Source organism: Sinocyclocheilus rhinocerous, unplaced genomic scaffold (assembly GCF_001515625.1).
Source record: "Sinocyclocheilus rhinocerous isolate Xijiao unplaced genomic scaffold, SAMN03320098_v1.1 scaffold677, whole genome shotgun sequence".
In the NCBI taxonomy this organism is placed as follows: domain Eukaryota; kingdom Metazoa; phylum Chordata; class Actinopteri; order Cypriniformes; family Cyprinidae; genus Sinocyclocheilus; species Sinocyclocheilus rhinocerous.
This window is the reverse complement of record NW_015633185.1, coordinates 651,973-672,914: the sequence shown is the minus strand read 5'-3', so window position 1 is coordinate 672,914 and position 20,942 is coordinate 651,973. Positions and strand designations below refer to the sequence as shown.

At 37.8% G+C, this 20,942-nt stretch overlaps 1 protein-coding gene across 2 annotated transcripts in view; it reads right to left on the bottom strand.

Moving 5' to 3' along the window:
* adka (adenosine kinase a) overlaps window positions 1-20,942 on the bottom strand; it is a 163,611-nt gene that overhangs the window by 53,843 nt on the left and 88,826 nt on the right. For both annotated transcript variants that reach the window (XM_016556754.1, XM_016556755.1), the window contains exon 6: window positions 18,811-18,919. In XM_016556754.1, coding sequence (XP_016412240.1) covers window positions 18,811-18,919 — 109 coding nt within the window. The remainder of the gene's footprint in view (window positions 1-18,810; window positions 18,920-20,942) is intronic.

Below are 20,942 nucleotides of genomic sequence, written 5' to 3'. Positions count from 1 at the left end.
CTCTGCCCTCACAGGCACAAACATCTCTGTGTTCTCAATTCAACTCTGCCACTAACAGGGAAATACGTTGCATAATGCCACTGTGCTGTCTAAATGATATGAAAATCATATTTGTTCAAGGCTCCCTGTCTATGGCAAAAGATCACATGGTTCTGCTCAACAGCGGAGACAGAGAAAAAGGGAAGAGGAAAAAACACATTGATATGATAGAGGAGAAATGTCACAAACACGTCATGTGCTGTGTGCTTTTAGAAATGATAAACTTTCTCTAACTTTCAGTGCCTTTGAAACTGGTGATCTTTGCCCTGCACGTCTGAATTTGTGATGTTAAAATTTCAGAGGAGTTGTCTAGAACCACAAAATTTTCTTGCTAAAAGAGGATATTCAGCATGAAAAAAAAGTAGGGTTGGTATAATAGTTTTTTTTTAAATACATATTTAGAAATTCAAAATTACATTGTTCAAAAGTTTGGGGTCAGTAAGATTTGAAATAAATGTTGTTCTTTTGAACTTTCTATTCATCAAAGAACCCTGAAAAAAAGTATCACGGATGGTTTTCACAAATATATTAAGCAGCACAGCTATTTTCTACATTACTGATAATTAGAAATGTTTCTTGAGCAGCAAATCAACAAATTTGAATGATTTCTGAAGGATCATGTGACACTGAAGACTGGAGTAATGATGCTGAAAATTCAACTTTGTCATCAAAGGTTCAAATTAAATGTGAAAATATATTAAAATAGAAAACATACTGTTTTTACCAACCCATGGTACTTTATGCATTTGCTCAGAAATAGCTTAAAGCCGTGGATTTTGTCCAATCAGAGAAACCATCATTTTGACCAAACAGCCACTGTAGCCAATATAGATTCAAAATATTTAAATCAATAAGTATAACACAATAAAATTCATAAATAAATAATCCAAACAAGATTCCACAGTTTTCACGAAAAGAACACACTGAAGCATGATACTCAATCATTTTCATTCATGAAATATTTTTATTGAAACACATGAAAAATGGCACAAACAAATCTCTGAATCAAAGTTTTAAATCGATTCATTAAACCAGAAAGTTTGAACTGATTCACAGAAATCAACTGAACCACCTCTAACTGTTTTTGCCACTGAAGTTTAAATCAGAGATGTTATTAAAACACTCTCTTGATACAAAACTAGTCTAATGACACGCTGTTTAGATAACTTAATGGCCAAATAAAAAGCTCATTAAAATCACTGTGGTATTCCCAATGTTGCTTCAATTTTAAATTGCCAACAAAACCAATGCAAATATATTGTGGATATTCAGAAAATCTAATCAAATAGTAGATACACTATAAACAAATACTAAAAATGTGAAATAAATAACAGCTAATCAAGTCATGTCATTAACACTAAATACACCAATGTGCAGAAAACTAATTTCATTAATGAAACGAGAAAATCTCCATACACAATCTACTTTCATTTCATGTTGTACACTGTATTAAACATTCGACAAGACACTGGATCATCATACCATAGTGACAGCATTATTTTACACCAAACAAAGGTGATTTGTGAAACACACACCACACACAGACTCCCTTATGAACAGACTCTCTCAGTAAAGTCCCTCAACAGCTTGAATTGTAGTTTGTTTGTATACACTGATCCTCATGGTAATGTCCTCGCAGATGAAAGATCTGAAAACATGTCTCCCTTGGGTCTAGTTCATATTACTCTCCGGTAGCCACATTTTTTTTGTCACAAACCACCTGTGCTGCTTATATAGGAAACTGATCTCAGAGCAAAATCCTTTTCAAAAGGTCCCTGGCAGACAGGGAGAGCTAGAGAAAACAGGGCTTCTCTCTCTCCGTCACATTATCTCCCTCTCTCAACACTGAAGGGTTCATCAAAGACGTGTCACACTGATTTCAGAGCCACTGATCAGCGTGCGATTCCTTCCTCTAATCTAATTGTGCCACAAAATGGAAATCATCAGAGCCAATTTAACAGCCCCGACTCGTAGTACAAGCACATACATCCGCTTCCCCCTTCATTCATCTGCACAAGTACATCTGCCTGGTTTAGACTCCTCCACTCAAAGGGTTACTAATTGGAGCCTGAATCCCATGATGGCTATGCTTTTTACCAGGAAAAACAGGGGGAGGGCAGGACAGGGCCAGATTGGTGGGGATGAGACGCACATGAAAAACACTTCCTGCTTTTCTTAAATGAAGGCCCCAGCTTGCCCTCGTAGGAGTAGTACACATCTGTCCAGCGTGAGTCATGAGTGGGGATCCTCGTCACTGGTTGTGAGAGTAGATCCTAACTCATTTAAAAAAAACAGCGGCCATTTACACTCATAGCAAAGCAACAGGTGAGTCATTCCCACAATATGGTGACAATCACATCCATGACTTTTCAATCAAGACAAAAATGTCAAATGCTGTATAAAAAACATTATTCAACAGCCAAAAATGTATTAAATTATATGAAGTTTACATAATCTATATATAGTCTATATTGTTGCATTTTTTTTTATATTTAAAGTGCCAGAAAAATTGTCTTCATATGATACTTTATTTATTTATTTGTCTGTTTGTTTCCCATTTTGGTTTTCCAAGGTCAAGTATATGCAAAAATTTGATTAAAAACTTTAATAAAAAATTTAATTAAAAACATATTTTAGGAAAAAAAATGCTTTTCACTTTATTTCTTGGCATTGGCATTATTGGTGTTAGAAACTAAACTAAAAAATAAATAAAAAAGTATTATTATTAATTTAATAATTAAATAAATAAAAAATGCATGTTCAAACAAATGTATGTTCAAACGTACATAGTGATTTCCCCACCATGTTGAAAAATAATAGCAATTAGTTTCTAAATAATAAATAATGAAGTAACAATATACCAATAAAATAATAATAAAATAATAACATACTAATTTATGTTAAAAAATAGGTTTTAAATGATCGATTTTAGTCTGATGAATGTATGTTGTTTAAAGAATATATAACGAATATAATAAAAATGATATAAAATAAATAGTAAAAATACATTCTTTTTAAACATTGTTGTATGTTTTCCATGAGAATTTTATAATACTAGACTTAAATGCTTACTATACACTTTTAAGGAAGAAAACTAAATTGAATTCAAACCAACCTTTTTTGAGAATGACCCAGGCAATTAGAAAACATTGACTGAATTTAGACTAATGTCTTGCCTTTGAATGATCTAAAACGCATCTAACCTATGGTGGCGTAAGTGAAACTTCTTGTAACTTGAACAAGCATCGTTTTCAAAAGGCAAACACGGTAAGCTGTTAGTTGACCACATCCTGGCTGACAGTGTGCAAAGTCGTGTAGGTTTAGCTGTGAGCAGGACAGCGCAGGGCTGGGCGGTGTTTATTACTGTGCTAACATGGTTTGTGGTTTCTAAACATGCAAAATAATGTGTTAGAAAGAAGCCTGCAGTTGCCATGGTGTTATTAGGCCTCTGCAATGCAGAGCGTTTAAATGTTCCATTAAGGTTAGCGTGAGATCAAGAGGGGTTTAATAAGCTGCAGCATCTGTGATTTGCCATGAAATTGAATACATTTATAAAAGGTAATGCTGAAGTAGAAATTGCTGCTGATTAATTGGAACGCTGTGATATGTGAATACAAATGGAATCAAAAGTAATTTCCTGCGTTATTTATCAGTCAATAATGTCAGGCGCGCAGTCGGCTCATTAACCGAGTATGACATGATGGGGAAGAAAGAAAACTCCCTCGTTCCACTCCGCCACGAATCCAAACAAACAGGCCATTTATTAGGGGGGCAGAAATTGATTGTTTTTCGAGAGAAGCTCACTGCATCAATCCAGTAGCGATATTTTCCGAGGGAGAGAAAGGAGCTGTCTCCCGCCGCTATTCCCCAGCGCTCTGTGTCGCGGCTAAGCTGTTTAATCATGATAACCCACAGTAAATGTTTTTGCTTTTCCAGACACATTATCTAGTTTACAGATGAGAAATCTGGTTTCATGGATTAAGAGCAATGCCATAACAGGAAATACTTGTGGGGTTAACCTTGCTGGATGGGCTTCAAAGCCAGCCTGTTAATTCAAACTACTTCCTGAGCCCAAAAGATAAGACCCACAGAGAAGAGAAGACAGGACTGGTGTGTGTGCAAGTGAAGTGAAAATGGGGGGCTATGATAACGGGTGAAAAACTATTACTTTCTTGAATTATTTGGGTGGCTTTCAAAAACAAGTGGAAATATATATATATAAACTTATACAGTATACAAAGAGAAAAGTAAATGCATCTCTAACTGTCTAACCTTGAAAGAAGTAAATAATTAACAGATCATTCAAATAAGCCACCGATTTGTAAGAGATCATATCTACGCTGCATGATCAGCTGTGTGGCAGAAGATATTTACATTACACAGTACTGTTCAAAAGGTTCAGTCTGTAAAATGTCTTTGTTTTTGAAAGAAATTAAGAGTTTTATTCAGTGAGGATGCATTAAATTGATCAAAAGTCACAGCAAAGACATTTATAATGTTACAAATGATTTCTATTTCAAATAAATGTTGTTCTTTTGAATATTCTATTTATCAAATAATCCTGAAAACAGTTTCACAGTTTCCACAAAAATATGAAGCTGTTTTCAACTGCTGAACTGGATGCGTCAACTGTTTTCAACATTGATAATAAGAAATGTTTCTTGAGCAGCAAATCAGTATATGAGAATGATTTCTGAAGGATCATGTGACACTGAAGACTGGAGTAATGATGCTGAAAATTCAGCTTTGTCATCAAAGGAATAAATTACATGTGAAATATATTAAACTAGAGAACAGTTAATTTAAATTGTATTAATATTTCACAATATTACGGTTTTTCTTTTTAATTACCGTTATTGTATTTTTGATCAAATAAATGCACCCTTGGTGAGCGTAAGACACCTCTTTCAAAAACATTAAAAGAAATCTTTCCGACCACAAACTTTTTAATGGTAGTGCTTATTATGTGCACTACACTTCACCATTTAAAATTTTGCCTTTTGTGACATTTCAGAAATCTGTTGCATCATAATTAATTTAAAACAACTTGATAAAGCGCTGCTAATTAACTCAATCTGAGAATTCCACGCTATTTCATATTCTTTTATTGTCAACACGTTTGTGTTTTCGCCTTGAATCAGATCCATTTCAAATGTACAGTGTTAATAAAAATCAAAAAAAGGGAAGGAAAAAGAAGAAAAGACTGCTTTCTGAGAAAGATCCCAGGGCAGAAATGCCCCCGCATCACATCCTGATATGCGCATACCCACCAGCTGCTGCTGCTTCAAACTCGTATTGAAGCGTATCGCAAAGCCCGCAGCCTTTATCCAGCTCTGTTCTCATTAATGGAGCTGTTTGAATATTCATGCAGCGGAGCGCTGGAAACTCCAGAGCCAGCCACAGCACCCAAAACTGTGGGGAATTCAGCACTTACCATTAACAGGCCTAATAAAAGCTCCACGCCTCCACGATTGTTATGGGTAATTCGAAGCGCTCATTAGTATTTCTGTGCGAAAAGTAGGAAAAATGCTATATTATTAATAGAATTCAATTTCTATACAATAAATGCGTAAAGTCATGGAATTAAACATACCTATTAATACACTGGGGAACAATATGCTTAACTAAGAGAAAATGCCTAGACAAAGCACTTTAATATCATGTAATGTTATTACCAAGATGTGATTTAACTCAATAGCAGCCCCTGCTCTCATGAATGATGATCTGTTGAATCCTTTAATGGACACGGCTGACATCTGAGATACTGATAGAGTCAAGACGCTGACTGGAGCGGGAATCTTGTTCTTTCAGATTTACTTCCTCATCTCATCCATTTTTGCTCTCCCTGTTCGGTGACTCAGATCTTCCAGCAAACCACAGATGATGAGCCTATCACAGAGTGCTCCACGACGTCACCCTGTTATGTCACTGGCTGATAGCTCTTTTAATAGTTTCTTGTCAGTGGCTCCATAAATAGGCACAAGACGGTCTATTATACTAAGAGGTCATGTTCTAGGGTAAATACTGTAGAGGCTGCTATTAAAATATTTGGGTGATTCTTCAACTATGGACATTTTGACCTTTAAAAAATAAACTCTTTTAAAACTCTCACTAGTTTAGTTTGTCTACTAATAAAAATTATATCATTACTGTCCTGAAAAGTCCCACCACATCTCATATCATGTATTGTGTTCAATAGCATTTTGTGGTGGAAATAAAATATGAACTAGAATATGACTAGAAATTCACAGGTGACATTTACCTTGATTTCTCTGTATTTACTGCCTACTACATCACATCTCATACTTGGTAGACAAGTATACTCGTTTATGAAAAAGAAACATTTTAAACAATAGTTCAGTGTTGTTTCTATCATGACAAATTAAAGTGTGAATATAATTGAACGGTGTTTATGTAGGGCACAAAAAATACTATGTATAAATGTTTATTCCAAAGATGTTCAATACGCCATTTAATAACTGTCAATTCCAACTGTGTCAGCCATATTTAAAATATATAAAATTTTCTATGTAATAAATCCCATTTGTATGATGGATTTTCATGGTTTAAGATTAAAAGTCTGGGTTTGGTAGAAGGGTAAAATAAAATCTCTACATACTGGCCATTTGAAAAACAGCAAAAAATAAATGATGACGGTAAAACATTCCCAAGACAGTTTTAATGTGACCTTCATACAACAAAAGAAAAATTATTAAAAAAAAAAAAGCCTCTAAAGTATTAAAGTGACCAAAGTTGAAGAAACACCCAAATACAGTCAGATTTAATCCTCTTCATTTTATTTTTTTTTTATGTTTAACTGACAGAAAAGATCAGATGAATGAAGGTCAGACGACCCCTACATGTACTTGATACTCACTGCTCTGCGCTGGCATATCCCACATGTCCTAAACATGACCACAGCATCCAGCCAGGAGGCTTAAGGCGGCTGTTATGGATGGAGCATGTCTTGTTTATAGGAGGGAGGGTGTGTGTGGGAGTACAGCTGCATTGCTGCTGCCTCTTTCAGCCGGTGCCCTGGAGGCTGTATGATGGGCCTCAGCCAGGTGTGCCAGGTTACAGCCAAAAAAACAGCTTACATTGAAAACAATATACAAATAAATCAGAAACCGCTTGTTAACATCATAGTCCAGAGGAAAGCAAACATAATTTTTTTTTAAGTCAGGGCTAAGACATTTCATGTTTCACCGAGCATGCTTCCAAACATGTCTCATAAAAGCATTTTATAGGACTAGAAAGAAAAAAAGACAGAGAGAAATTTATAAAGCCCAACATAACAAAAGGTAAAAGGATATTCAGGTGTTCGGTATACGTGCCAACCAAAAGCTAAACATACGCTCACCCACACCAGTTCACTTCACACCAGCGCTGACTCTCAGAAAGTGAAATAAGGAGGGAGAAAAAAAAGAGCTCCGGTGTACAAGAGAGAAAAATAACCTACAACCTCTTTTACTTTTTGGAAAAATCTCAATGCTTAAGCTAGATGCAAGCGGGTCCACATTGGGGCTCTAGATACACAAGAAAGAAGGGATTTGCGTAAACGCGCACATCATTAGCCATCAACAATTGCAGGTGATGTAAAACGAGCAATCGCTCTGAGAGAAGTGCAAATCCCTCCTTCCCCAAACCCCGTTCTTGACATCTGCTCTATGCCCAAACATCTGCACAGTGTTACTCGAACTCTTCTCACACACATAGCTGGGATCCGCCAACCCAACCGCCGCCGCTAATAAATGACGAGGTGAATTGCGGCTTTGAAGGAAACTTCATCTCTTCTCTTTGGGGCCCCAAAAGTGCTCATAAATCTTAGGAAAAGACAGTATTAAGCATACCACAGATTGTGCCTTTAGCCGTACAAACACGGGTGAAGAGAAGTTCAGGGCAGTATCGTCTCACTCAGGTAGCCCTTACGTTGGGCGTCAAGTCTGATCGACCCAAGGGAAGGATTCTAAACAAACTCCAGAATGAGATCAATAGAACGAGATGTATTCAATGTCATTTAGTGTTTGAATCATTCACCATGTTTCGGAACGCCTGCCTCATTCAGCTAGATCTCCGCATGTACTTGATACAGTATTTAACACTCTGTGATATTTTATTGATCCTGTCATATCAGAGAACTCATCCCCTCTCATACTCGGATCTGTGTAGTAATGTGCGAGTCTCAATGCTCAACGCATTAAAAAACAATCAGCTGCAACTCGGGTGTCTCTGCACTTCATCTACTCGTGGCAATTTCACAGCCACGGCACATAAATGTTTCAGCTGAAGTGTCTGGTAGAGCAGCGATCCCGTGTCTGAAGGGTGGCGTGAAGGAGGGGTTTCTCGGAGCCAGGTAACTAACCCATAACAAGAGGCCTGGAGACCTCCAGCGGTATCCCCTTATCATCTCTAAATATTAGCCTGACCTCTCAGCCGGTCGCTTCCTCCCCGGGGGCAGGCAGGAAGAGGGGTTTCTATTGGCCGTGGAGAGCACTCTGTCAGATCAAACGTTCATCTAACACGCGACTCCACGAGGCTTTGATCGCTTTGAGTCCTATTCAGTGACAGGAAAGGATTGTGTTTGAAGGAGGTTTACAGCAGTGAGCGTGAGAGTGTGTGTACACTTTAGAGGCATCGACTGTGCTTGAGTGCCGTTCCTCTGAGTGTGTGCTTTTACTAGAACTTTTGGAGACCTCACAAATGTAGTGAAACCTGCTGGCCTGACCTGTAAAAAACATTCATTAAAGAGTCAATGTGCTCATTTAAAAGTAAAAAAAAAAAAAAAAAAAATCAGGTTAATTGGCTTAATTGGAAGACAACGAAAGAATAGAAAGTCACAAAATATGTTTTGTGATCTGATCATTCAAACCACATTTTGTCATTTCAACAAAAGTCTCTCCACTCATCTAACACTATCATTCAAAAGTTTGGGGTCAGTAAGATTTTTTTTAAGTCTCTTATGCTCACCAGGGCTGCATTTATTTGATACAGTAAAACAGTAATATTGTGAAATTGTATTTAACCGTTTTCTATTTTAATATATTTTAAAATGTAATTCATTTCTGTGATGGCAAAGCTGACTTTTCAGCAGCTTTAGTCTTCAGTGTCACATGATCCTTCAGAAATCACTCTAATATGCTGATTTGGTCAAGAAACAGAATTTTTTTTGCAATAATATAAATGTCTTTACTGTCACTTTTGATCAATTTAATGCATCTTTGCAGAATAAATGTATTAATTTCTTAAATTTAAAAATTATTTTAAAAAACTTCTAATTAAAAAAAAAAAATAGTACACACTGACACAGTAACTGATGTGTGCAGTGAAGAAATGAGACTGAAAACCAATCACAAGTTGTCAAAGGAGATGCCATAACGTCACATTACAACACACAACCCCATGTGCACTCACGTCAGCTAATGATGCTTCAATTATACTGCAAACATGTCTCCGCCTGGTAAACAGCCTCCTATCCCCAACCAGCACAAATGCCTTACTGATTCGCGGCAAATTAGACACATGGCAAATAATACCTAACTGGCTGCAGTTGTGTTTGCACTACGGCATGCATAAATGAATTGGTAAAAGGGGGAGTGAGGCTAATGGTTAAGATGCAACGTGCGTATAATTGTACAATTAGGCTCTTATCATCATGTAGGACCTCACCATTACTGACTGCTATTAGAGAAAATAATAAAATGGTAAACAGATTATAAGTGCAATATTATTACTAGGTGAAATTGATATATTAATTTAACAAGGGTTTATGATTAATTTGGTCTCTCCCTCGGTACAGCAGTCTGGGCCACAAAACGCTTCCTCTGTGTGGTCTCATATTTGATGAAGTTTGCATCACTGATTCGGTTATCTTCCTGGTTTTTAGAGTGAAGCTGCTTTGAAGCAGTCTGTATTGTATAAAGTGCTATATAAATAAAGGAGGCTTGACTTGACTTGGATATCAGAAACGTATCACGCTCCCACAGGCATGAGATTCACAGACCACAGAAAAGCTAAACAAGCCATTTCACTCACAGCATGACTCACGCATACAGTATGGCAGATCTCTTTAAGTGTGTCCACGGCCAGCAACATGGAAACAGAGGCGTGGCAACCACCTCCAAGCAAACACTAATTCAAATCAAGATGAAGTGCATTTACAGATCTACTTAACAACAGTATCAACAATCAAATTATTGGTTCGGTCATATCAATATAACTATTTATTTATTTGTTAGATTTTTGTTTGATGAATAAATAATAGAGTTTTCAACAAGAATTTAACTATTTAACTATTTAATTCAAAATTATCTGCAATTATAATAAATATTATATAATATATCATCATATAATATGATCAAATATAATATAATACTTAAAGGCTACATATAACTGTTTCCATTTTAATATTAATATTTAACTTTAATTTAAAAAGTTTATGCACGTTTATTCTCCAGCATCTCTGTTAGCCTACACACAAGCAGCTTGGAGAACGAAAATAATATAATGAATGTAATGTGTAGCGTCTGGACCAATCAGACACAATTTCAGCCTTTCTCATTGGACAAGCTCATCCTGAGAGGCGTGAATCTTGTCAGACCTTAAAGGCCTCACATCAGTGACCCGCCTCGAGTCTGCGGTTTGGTTAGATTCTGAGATGATGAAAATGTGATCTACAACGCTCTTAAGGACACCCTAAGTTTGCGCCAGGCTTCGGCCTTGACTTTCCATTCACTGGGATTCTCTGACTCAAACTGGTTCTTTTTCATCAACCAACTTCAGCAAAGATCAACTTGAGCCTTCAGATTGCATCAAGCTATCACACTTGACTTTGTTCATTGTTTGCTCATAACTGGAGTCCCTAATCATGCAGATTTATGCTACAGGCTCTGTGTAGAGTTGTACAGTAAGAAAGTTATTTCCCTTAACCAGGAAATTAACGTTCTTAGAATTGACAGACAGTTGACCCTGAGAGGTCAAGTAAATACTTACAGCGGATCTAAATATTTATAATTAATTATAACTAGTTATGATTAATTATTCATATTTCCCCTTTGAGCTGATTCGCTACAAATGTAATAATACTTAAAGGGTACATATTAGTGTTTCAATTTTATTTGTTAATATTTTAAGAAGTTTTTACTTTAAGCTTTTATCCAAAGCGACTTACAGTGCATTCAGGCTATACATTTTTTACCAGTATGTGAGTTCCCTGGGAATTGAACCCATGACCTTTTGCGCTGCTAACGCAATGCTCTACCACTGAGCCACAGGAACACTATATGAATGAATGTAATAATACTTAAGTGAAGTGACATGGCGACGTGTAGCCAAGTGGGCAGCCATTCTTGCTGCGGTGCCTTGCTCAAGGGTCTCACCTCACACCTTGTCGTTCACTCCACAAACTTACAATACCTGCCGGTACCGAGACTCGAACTCTCTAACCATTAGGCCACGACAGCCCCCAGGGTACGTATAAGTGTTTAAATTTTATTTGTTAATATTTTAATCATTTTTAACTTTAATAAATGAGGCTCGGTTATGCATATTAATTTCTTGTTGTGGTAACGAAGACAAGAGTGAAATTTTACTGGTACTAGTATCGACTAATAAAATGCTATTGTGACAACCCTAGTAAGCAGCACTAATTAAATTTCATCTGAGCAATCCACCATAGTGACCAGCCTGCAGTGATGGGGCAGCTGCCAGTCATTTTCTTCCCTTCACTAGCTGGATTTGCATTGTGTGATCTTTCTGGGTGGAGTGGGGTGGGGGGATACAGTTTTTCGGGCAGCTGACGCCAGATTCAGCTCAAGGTCAGCAGGAGGGCTGCCTGAGTGCGAGCGTGTGTGTGTGTGTGTCTGAGCAAAAGCAGCGATACCTACGTGGGAGGGATGCCATTGCGAGTCACCTCGCTGAAATCATCGGCAGAGCCCTTGTGAACGAGGTGTCATTATGAGTATGAAATACAACCAACCCCCAACCTGGTGCCCAATTTTGTTGCCAGGGAACTCTGATGTCTGATTGGTGAAAAAAGGAAGAGGAAAAAAAAAAACACAGAGAGGGGGTGATGGAGAAAAAGAGAGAGAATAATGCCACTTCAGGGTGTAGGCTGCCATACTGCTTGCTGTATCAGTTAATGGTCTCTCTCTCTCCTGCTCTGCTGACAGTATTTTAGACGTAGCTCAACCTGCTTTGTGTGCACCATAGCACTTACAGGTCTGAAAGCTCTCACTAGGCAAATGCACAATGTGAAAAGTGAGCTATAGACAGTGTTAGAGAGAAAAACAGAGAGAATGTGTATTTTTTTTGTTATATATATATATATTTTCACAGGTGACACTTCCTTTCACAGCTACCTCTACGGCACAGCCACATCCTCCCTGGACGAAGCATCCACTCAGTGGAACTGGCATACGCCTGCAAGTGTCAAGAGCTCCTCTTTTATGTCCCTGGGCTGCTCTAGAACCATCTGCAGCTGGGGCCTCAGAGGCCCGCTGGGCCCCGCTTTTAATTATCTTCATCTCTCTCACACTTCACCACACCCACTGTTTCTATTCTCTCTCTCTCCCTAACATGACAACGTGCACACCTTTAAATGCTCCTGTCTCTTTAAGAGAACAGTTGTATGTCAGTGCCTTCAGAGACTGCGTGTTCACTCAGAGCAGAGAAGACTGACACACTGAGGTTAACGCTTAGGTGTAATACACAATACATGTGCGCTTTACATTTATGACTAGTAGGATGGTTTGAAGGTACAGTAAATCCCATTATCATATACTCTGTTTTTCATGTAATATTTACATTTTATTTAATTGCAGCTTTATTTCATTTCAATTAATGAAAGTTGTTAACAATAACACACTGGCAGCTTTTATAATGTAAATATGAATAAATAAACAGTTTGTCCAAAAAAAAGAAAGAGAAAACAATTAAATGATCAAAATGAATTGTAATTTTTTATTATTATTACTGATTGTTTATCTGAATAATTACTTGAAAAAAGTTTAATAATATAATATAATATTCAGAAATATTTCAAGGCTCCATATAAATGCTTCCATTTTATTGGTTAATATTTTAATTTTAAAATTTACCTAAGAGCAGAGGCGACTGACTGATTTACCCTGCTGAGGTTAATGTTCGGGTGTAATACACAACAAAACACTTTCTTCTGATGGTTATGATGAAAAGGATGATTTAAAAGAATAGTACGCCTGAAAATCAAATACCTGTGAACATTTACTCACCCAGATATGTTGTTCCAAATCTGTCTGACTTATTTTTGCATGAAAAACAAAAGTAGATATTTAGCAGAATGTGCATTCTGCTTTTTATATCATATGATGAAAGTGTATGGGGACTAGAGGTAGCTGTGAAAAGAGCAGCTCAGATACTGTAATAAATATCTCCCTTCGATATAAAGATGACAATTTTTTTTTTTGTGTGTGTGGACCACCCCTTTATTAGACATTTTGACCATAATTTGACATTCTTACAGAAATCACGACAAAATAAACAATCCATGGCTCAGCTGTCCCTGTGAATGTGCATCATCTCTGAAATCCATCTCCATTTTTGGTGTGTGTTTTTTGCAGCTCTGTTCCTGTCTCTCATTACTGCTCACTGAAGAATACTCTGCCTCAGGATTCTGATTTCCTAGCAACAGCCTGCCACCAAACATTTGGCACAAGTTCAACACCCTCCCTCCCTCCTCTTACCTCCCCTCTTTCTCTTCTCTAGTGAAAAATGGCTGTTCTGCCTGTGTGCTGTCCTCTGCCGTGCCACGGTGGCAGAGAGTATATATATATATATATATATATATATATATATATATATATATATATATATACACACACACACACACATACATACATATACACACACACGCTATAAACGTGAATATATTTGCATTCTAAATCATTATGCGATTGTTTGTGTCATCCTTGCAGATATTTATAATAACTTTTAATTGCCTTTACACTTTGCGGTGACGTTGATTTTGGCTGCAATCCGTAGCTTTTTTTGGTTAAAAATGATCCAAAATCAATTTTTTAACAAGTACATAACCAGCTAGTGTTCAAAACTATTTCCTTACCTTAGCCCTATTCACAACGTTAAGCTTGTATTAATGTGTTTTAATTTGAGTGGTACTGGTAGGTTTCTGCAGGAAATACGAGCTTAGGATCACCATTGGTAGCGCGATTTATTGTAATGCTTTTTTTTCTCAGTTGGTCTGAACAAAAGTGGCAGATATGTTACTTACTTGGATCAGATGACATTTTCCGGTGAAAATTCTTATTTTGGTCATACTTCCAAGATGTAGAATCTGTGATTCCGAAGTACATTATCCACATCAGTGCATTGACTAACAGCCACATATTAGATTTATCCGCACTGAGGAGCCGTGCCGATGCACAATCCATGTAAAGATGATAATTCCACAAATAACTGCAATTGCAGGTTTTAAACACAGATGGCGACAAAGAGGCGAAACTTACGTAATGCAGCTTTGCAGTAGCAGCCGACTAATAAAAAGTTGCGTGCTCAATGTCAACAAAACAAGAACCACATAAAGCAGAACCACAGCCTAAGACTTCATTTTACCTAAACCTGTACCACTATTATTCTTATGCCTTGCAAGCACTGGTATTTCCTTCAGGAAATGCATATATCTAGCCTCTCAATAGAACACCATCAGGGTAAATTAAAATCAATCCCTGAGGTTAAAGTGAGCGAGTCTCTAGTGAAAAATGGCTGTTCTGCCTGTGTGCTGTCCTCTGCCGTGCCACGGTGGCAGAGAGGCGCGTTGCACGGCCCGGCCCGAGCCTCTAACTCTCCTCTCGTCCAATTGCACCCTTTGGTAGCAGGCGCGCTGGGAGTCGGCAGCAGGCATCATTAATCAGTGCTTTACCGCACAAACTCCCTCCTGCTAATCTGATTTACAGATGAATGGAACTGAGGAAAGAGGGAGGGGAGCAGAAGAAACGAGGGGAACAACAATCGAGAGTATTGCTGCTAATATTTACAGAGCTTGCAAGGCAGCACAGTATTGATATTCCCCAAACACTCTGCTTGGGTTTTATTATAAACCTCTAACAATAGTGTAGCGGTATAACTTCTGCAATTAATTTAGCCCGAACTACATTACAAAGTGAATCCAAACTTTATTTACTTTATTTCAGCTTTAAGCCCCATTCACACTGTTTTTTTCTTTTTTACTTTAAATCTACATTACTATAAAATTATGATATATTTTTTATATATTTAATATATTTTTATATTTTAACCTTATTGATTAAAAATATTTAATTTTTAATCAAAATAATGAAAAATGTAATATGGACTACAGATATTAAATCAATGAAACATACAAATATATTAATATATAAATTATGATTTTTATAAATACGTGAGCGAGTTGGTTTCATGTTCACACAGGGATGTCTTCCACTCTGAACACAAGGTCAATGGAGATTACCGCTCAAGGAGGCCTCCCTTATCACTGCACTGAAGTATGCCACAGTGCATTAAGTGGAAATGGCGTTGGATGGTCTCCACTCAGCCCTCTTTAAAAAACAATCTCAGCAAAATGCACCACGGAGGACTATCAAGAAGACCTTTGCACTTACGATTCACAATATGTCCTTGTTTACCATTAAACGAGTAAATCTAGCTGGTTACTGAGAGGTGCTTGGGTGGAAAATGGAGCAGTCCTGATAAATGCCATGATACGGAACAATTCTAAGGCCATGACTCCGTAAATAGCAGATAAGAATTCTGGCAATGGACTGGGTGCCATCACAATGTGCTATCCCATAATATCAAGGGAGCTATGTGAGAATCGGACCAGATCTGAAGTACTCTAGTGTAAGAGATCTCTAAGGGGGTGAGCTGAGGATTGACCACCACTGTATTGTGATCTCACAGATGGGCTCACACGCTTACCAATTACATGGCAATTACATATTTGCACAGCCACCGATGATAAATTCAGCCTAACTCACTATAAACCCATCCAACATATTTGCATTTTAAACGAATTGGGATTTAATTCATCACTTCTATGCTGAAGACCCAAAATGTGGATGAATTACAGTGCCGTTTATCAATATACATTTCCTGTTTCTATTCTGATTCACCAATTCTCCATTTGATTCAATTAGAGCTACATTAACATCAAGTTACTTAATTAACATCGTTATAATTACATTCAGTAATTGAATATTTTAATATTTGACAATAGACAGATGATAGACAAAAGAAAGATAGATGTTAGATGGTAGAACGATAATAGAACAACAGACAGACAAATACAGACAGATAGATAGACGATAGAAGACTCGATGTTATAATAACTTGATGTTACTATTTTCATATTTACTTATTTTCATGTTATTATATGGATCTAGTATGTTTTTGATTCACTAAAGAATCATTTATAAGAGATCCATAAGAGTCTTTTGTTTATGAATCAGACTACACTGGTCATGCTGTATATAGAGTAAAAGATTAGTCTTGGGATTTTATGACTCAGTATCTACATTTAATTGTTAAATCAACTGAATTGTTTAAATGTTGATTACAATTAATTGGAAAATCAATATTTGCACCTTGCCCTAAGGAATTAGTCTAAAATTTATTCATTAGATAACAAGGCAAGACATGAACCTACTTGTGCAAGTAGAGAATAAAGAGATAATCTAAAAAACAAACAAAACTTAAGGTCAGCAGAGAAAGAGCGAGACAGACAGAGAGAGAGAAAGAGACAGATGTGGCTTGATGCATAACAAGGACAGACTGGCTGGTGCCACAGCCTGTGATGGTTATATGGAAGAGGAAATCGCTTACATAATCCTGCGTCAGTTGAATACAGAGACTCCCAGATAACCAGCAGGACTACGAACAAGAGTGCTCAGTTTATTTGATCAACCGGCCTGTTTTCAGTTTCTCAGTTCAAACAATCAAGATTTGACGCCCAGCCAAAACAAGCACTGGAGTCCCTTCTCTGAAACAAGTGTGTGTAGAACAAAAAGGAAGTCCGTAGAGATTTAGACCGTCGAGACCTCGGCCGGTGCTCCTATCGCGGTCAAGTCGGCTCCCTTAGGGACTGTGTCCATCTCTACCTGCTCAACGCTCTTAGACCAGAGGCAGAATTCAGGAACTTACACTCCACCATTAAGGTGGGAGAAGATCTACTCCAGTAATGAACTTTCTCTGGCTGGATAATCAATTCTCACACTCCTCGACCATCACCAGGCCGCCTCTGGCCAGAAAGAGAGAGAGCGAGAACAAGAAAAATGTGGGGCTGGAGTGGCTGTGCAGCTCGACCAAATGCATTAAACATGTCTGTGGAGCAGACCTGCAGCACACCTGGAGAAGCTGAATTCATGGCTCGGTTTGGACCTGTGGAGGAAAAACAAGCCTGCCCGCTGGGACGCTCAGCACTCCAATCTCAGCTGAAATTTGAGCCTCAGACAAACTGAGCAGGGCATCCAAAACAGAAACTATCACCTCTCCCTAAGGATCGCTGTCAAACAAGCACTACCGAAAAGCCTGGGCTGACAAAACGGGGACAAGACTTTCAATAAACACTGGAATGTGCTTGCTTGCTCGCTTTCTTTCTCTGCCGTCGAGGACAGCCATTCATCCAAGGGCACAGCTTGATGTGGATCTCGATGTTTGGCGGTGCGCCTTGTGCGACTGCATGCTTATGCAACAAACGCGCTGAAAAGAAGTGACGGCAACAGCAAGCCGATGAAGCGGCAGAGCCATCAGGCCACTTTCCCGTGAACATTGGCGTATTCAGCCAAGTTTGAAAACACAAAGGCCGTCAACACAGCTCCTCAATATTCATGTATAGCCTCGAGCTTCCCATTCACCAAACGACAGTGTGATGAAAAATGTTTAATCAGGGCCGAAAATGATTTGATTAGAGTGTCACGTTACAATGGCTGCCAAATTGAGCTTCAAAGACTGACTCCTGCTTCAAAGTTAAATCACAGTCCTACAATACAGGTATTCAGCAAATGATGTCCAAGCCTGTGCGGATGCCAGACTTTCCCTCAATGAATGGAGCTTACAGCAGGTACAGACCCACATGGAGAGCCATCCCAATCACATTTGCAATGGCTCATTAACAATAAGGTCGGAGTGTAATGGGGTCGCTCGTTTCACACCAACCTTGATTACCGGTAATTACAAGCAGTGGCTTTTTGCATCCATCTCTTCTCATGGTGTGTACTCAGAATTAACCAGCAGTCAACTAGCAGTGGAAAAGTGCTTAGACAAACGAATTCAATAAGGGCTTAAGGTACATGCACTGTATATGAAAGCGTCGGGTCAGTCGGTGACCTTCAGAGTGAGACATCCCACCCCCTCGTGACCTGTCGATCAAACCTCTCGACTCTCACAGGTCAAAGAGCACCGACTGCACTCTAGACTCCATCCCCCACCTTGCAGTACCAGTTACGACCCTTCGGGACTGTCTCACGGCAGTGTAGGATTTGGAATAGAAGAAACTAAGATCTAGATGACAATGTTTCTACCATTAGATCACAATGGTGATCACAAAACACACATCCCAAAAAAATCTCTCATCCTTCAAGAGGAGAGGAAAAAGTTGAACCCTCTGCAATCTGATTTTTCTGAGTTTGGCTCAGAGAAGAATAAGCAAACTGCCAACAACTTGAAAAACTGAATTTTAACACTTCACATTGTGTGGTGACAAGCTGCAAAAAAGGCAAACGCGTCAAGAGAGGCAATTCTACTTACAGCAATGTAGTAAACTTCCGCTTTCTCAACAAGTTTCCAGTTCTCCTCCAGATCGAGGTGTTTCTCTTTCTTGTAGCAATTAGCGGCTGCAAGATTTGCAACAAGAGACCTAACAGACAACAAAAACACAAAACTACCATCACTGTCAGATTATAAAATTGGGTCAACATTATTATATTTTCCAGCAAAATGTGTGCATAAATATTACATAATGGAGTTACATTATGGAAATATCATTTCCAGATTTCAGAACTGCAAAAAATAAAAACATTTAAAAAAAATATATATATATATTTAATATTTCATTTTGTACATATTTTATACATTTCAAGAGTAGTAGTGTGTAATAAATAAACAAATAAATAAATAACATGGGTTCAGTGAAAATGTTGGTGAGCATCTAAAAAAAATCCAGCAAGACAGATGGTCCAGCAAGATTTAGAGAGAGAGAGAGAGTTAGTTGAATACATAAAAGAGAAAAATTGTATCTTTAAATTATCATCATTATAAGACCCAAAGGCACTGTCTATTTCTTAAAACAAAAATGCCCATTTCCTGCTTTTAAATGGCTTTGCATGAAACAAACCACATAAAGCAGTTGAAAAGCCGACTTTATCTTCAGGGTGATTGTGTAAATTATATAGCTCCTTCACTGAGTGAAACGTGCTGCGGCTGAACCTTTGTAAATTGCTGTAGGCGGAATATGGTTAACATATGGACTATGGTTTTCTAAACAGCTGCTTAGTGTCAGCTCTGCCCGAATTAAATATCAACATACTTTTTTCTTTATTTCTCTTCTTTTTATTTAAGTGCAAATGCCTTACAAGACCTTTCCCATAAATAAATGAACAAACAAATCAATAATGCAGGAGAACTGCAAACGTCCACCGGGACTGCTGTTTCTCCATTAACCTCCCGGTGGTCCTCGTATCAACAAAAACAACTAATTCCACTTTGAAAAACAACCACTCTCATTATTCACTTGTTACTGAGAGGATGCAGTCCCAAAAGGCAAGCCGCTACAATGAAGCAGCATTAGCCTTAGAGAAGAAGCACTGCTATGCACAGTCAGGCCACAAATGAGAATCAATAGACCTGCGGTTATGGCTTTTGGAGGAAAACTGAACAGGTTTGATAGAAACGGCAGACACAGAGAATATATGAACAGGTGCATGCTTGTTAAAATGGGTTCAAGAGAATATAAATGTAAATCATGTAATCAGAAATATGTACAAATATATTACTTCTGCCTTACAAATTAGATTTGCTGTTGGAGCTGTGTTGTAGCAGAGACTCAAGACACAGAGCAACGGTGCTCATGCGGGTGATGCAGGTTTCAAGTCCAGAGCCTGCAACAGGTCCACATCACATCCTTTCCATCTCCCTGAGGAAATCTGTTTACTATGATATAATATAATAATAGCAGTTTTTCAATTAAAAAAATAGTAATATATATATATATACATACATATATATATACATATATGACCCCGTTCAAAAGTTTACATATGCTTGATTCTTAATACTGTGTTGTTAGCTGGATGACCCACAGCTGTTTTTTTGTTTTGTTTTGTGATAGTTGTTCATGAGTCCCTTGTTTGTCCTGAACAGTTAAACTGCCCACTGTTCTTCGTAAAAATCCTTCAGGTTTTACAAATTATTTGTTTTCCATCATCTTTTGCGTATTTGAACCCTTTCCAACAATGACTGTATGATTTTGAGATCCATCTTTTCACACTGAGGACAACTGAGGGACTCATACGCAACTATTACAGAAGGTTCAAACGTTCAGATGCTCCAGAAGGAAAAACCATGACAACTTTTTGAATTTAAAGATCAGGGTAAATTTAACTTATTTTTGTCTTCTAGGAAACATGCAAGTATCTTCTGTAGCTTCTGAAGGGCAGTACTAAAATGGAAAAAAAAATAAAAATCGATATTTAGGCAAAATAAGAAAAATGTACACATCTTCATTCTGTTGTCAGTTTACACCCCAGGCTCTTAATGCATCGTTTTTCCTTCTGGAGCATCAGTGAACGTTTGAACCTTCTGTAATAGTTGCGTATGAGTCCCTCAGTTGTCCTCAGTGTGAAAAGATGGATCTCAAAATCATACAGTCATTGTTGGAAAGG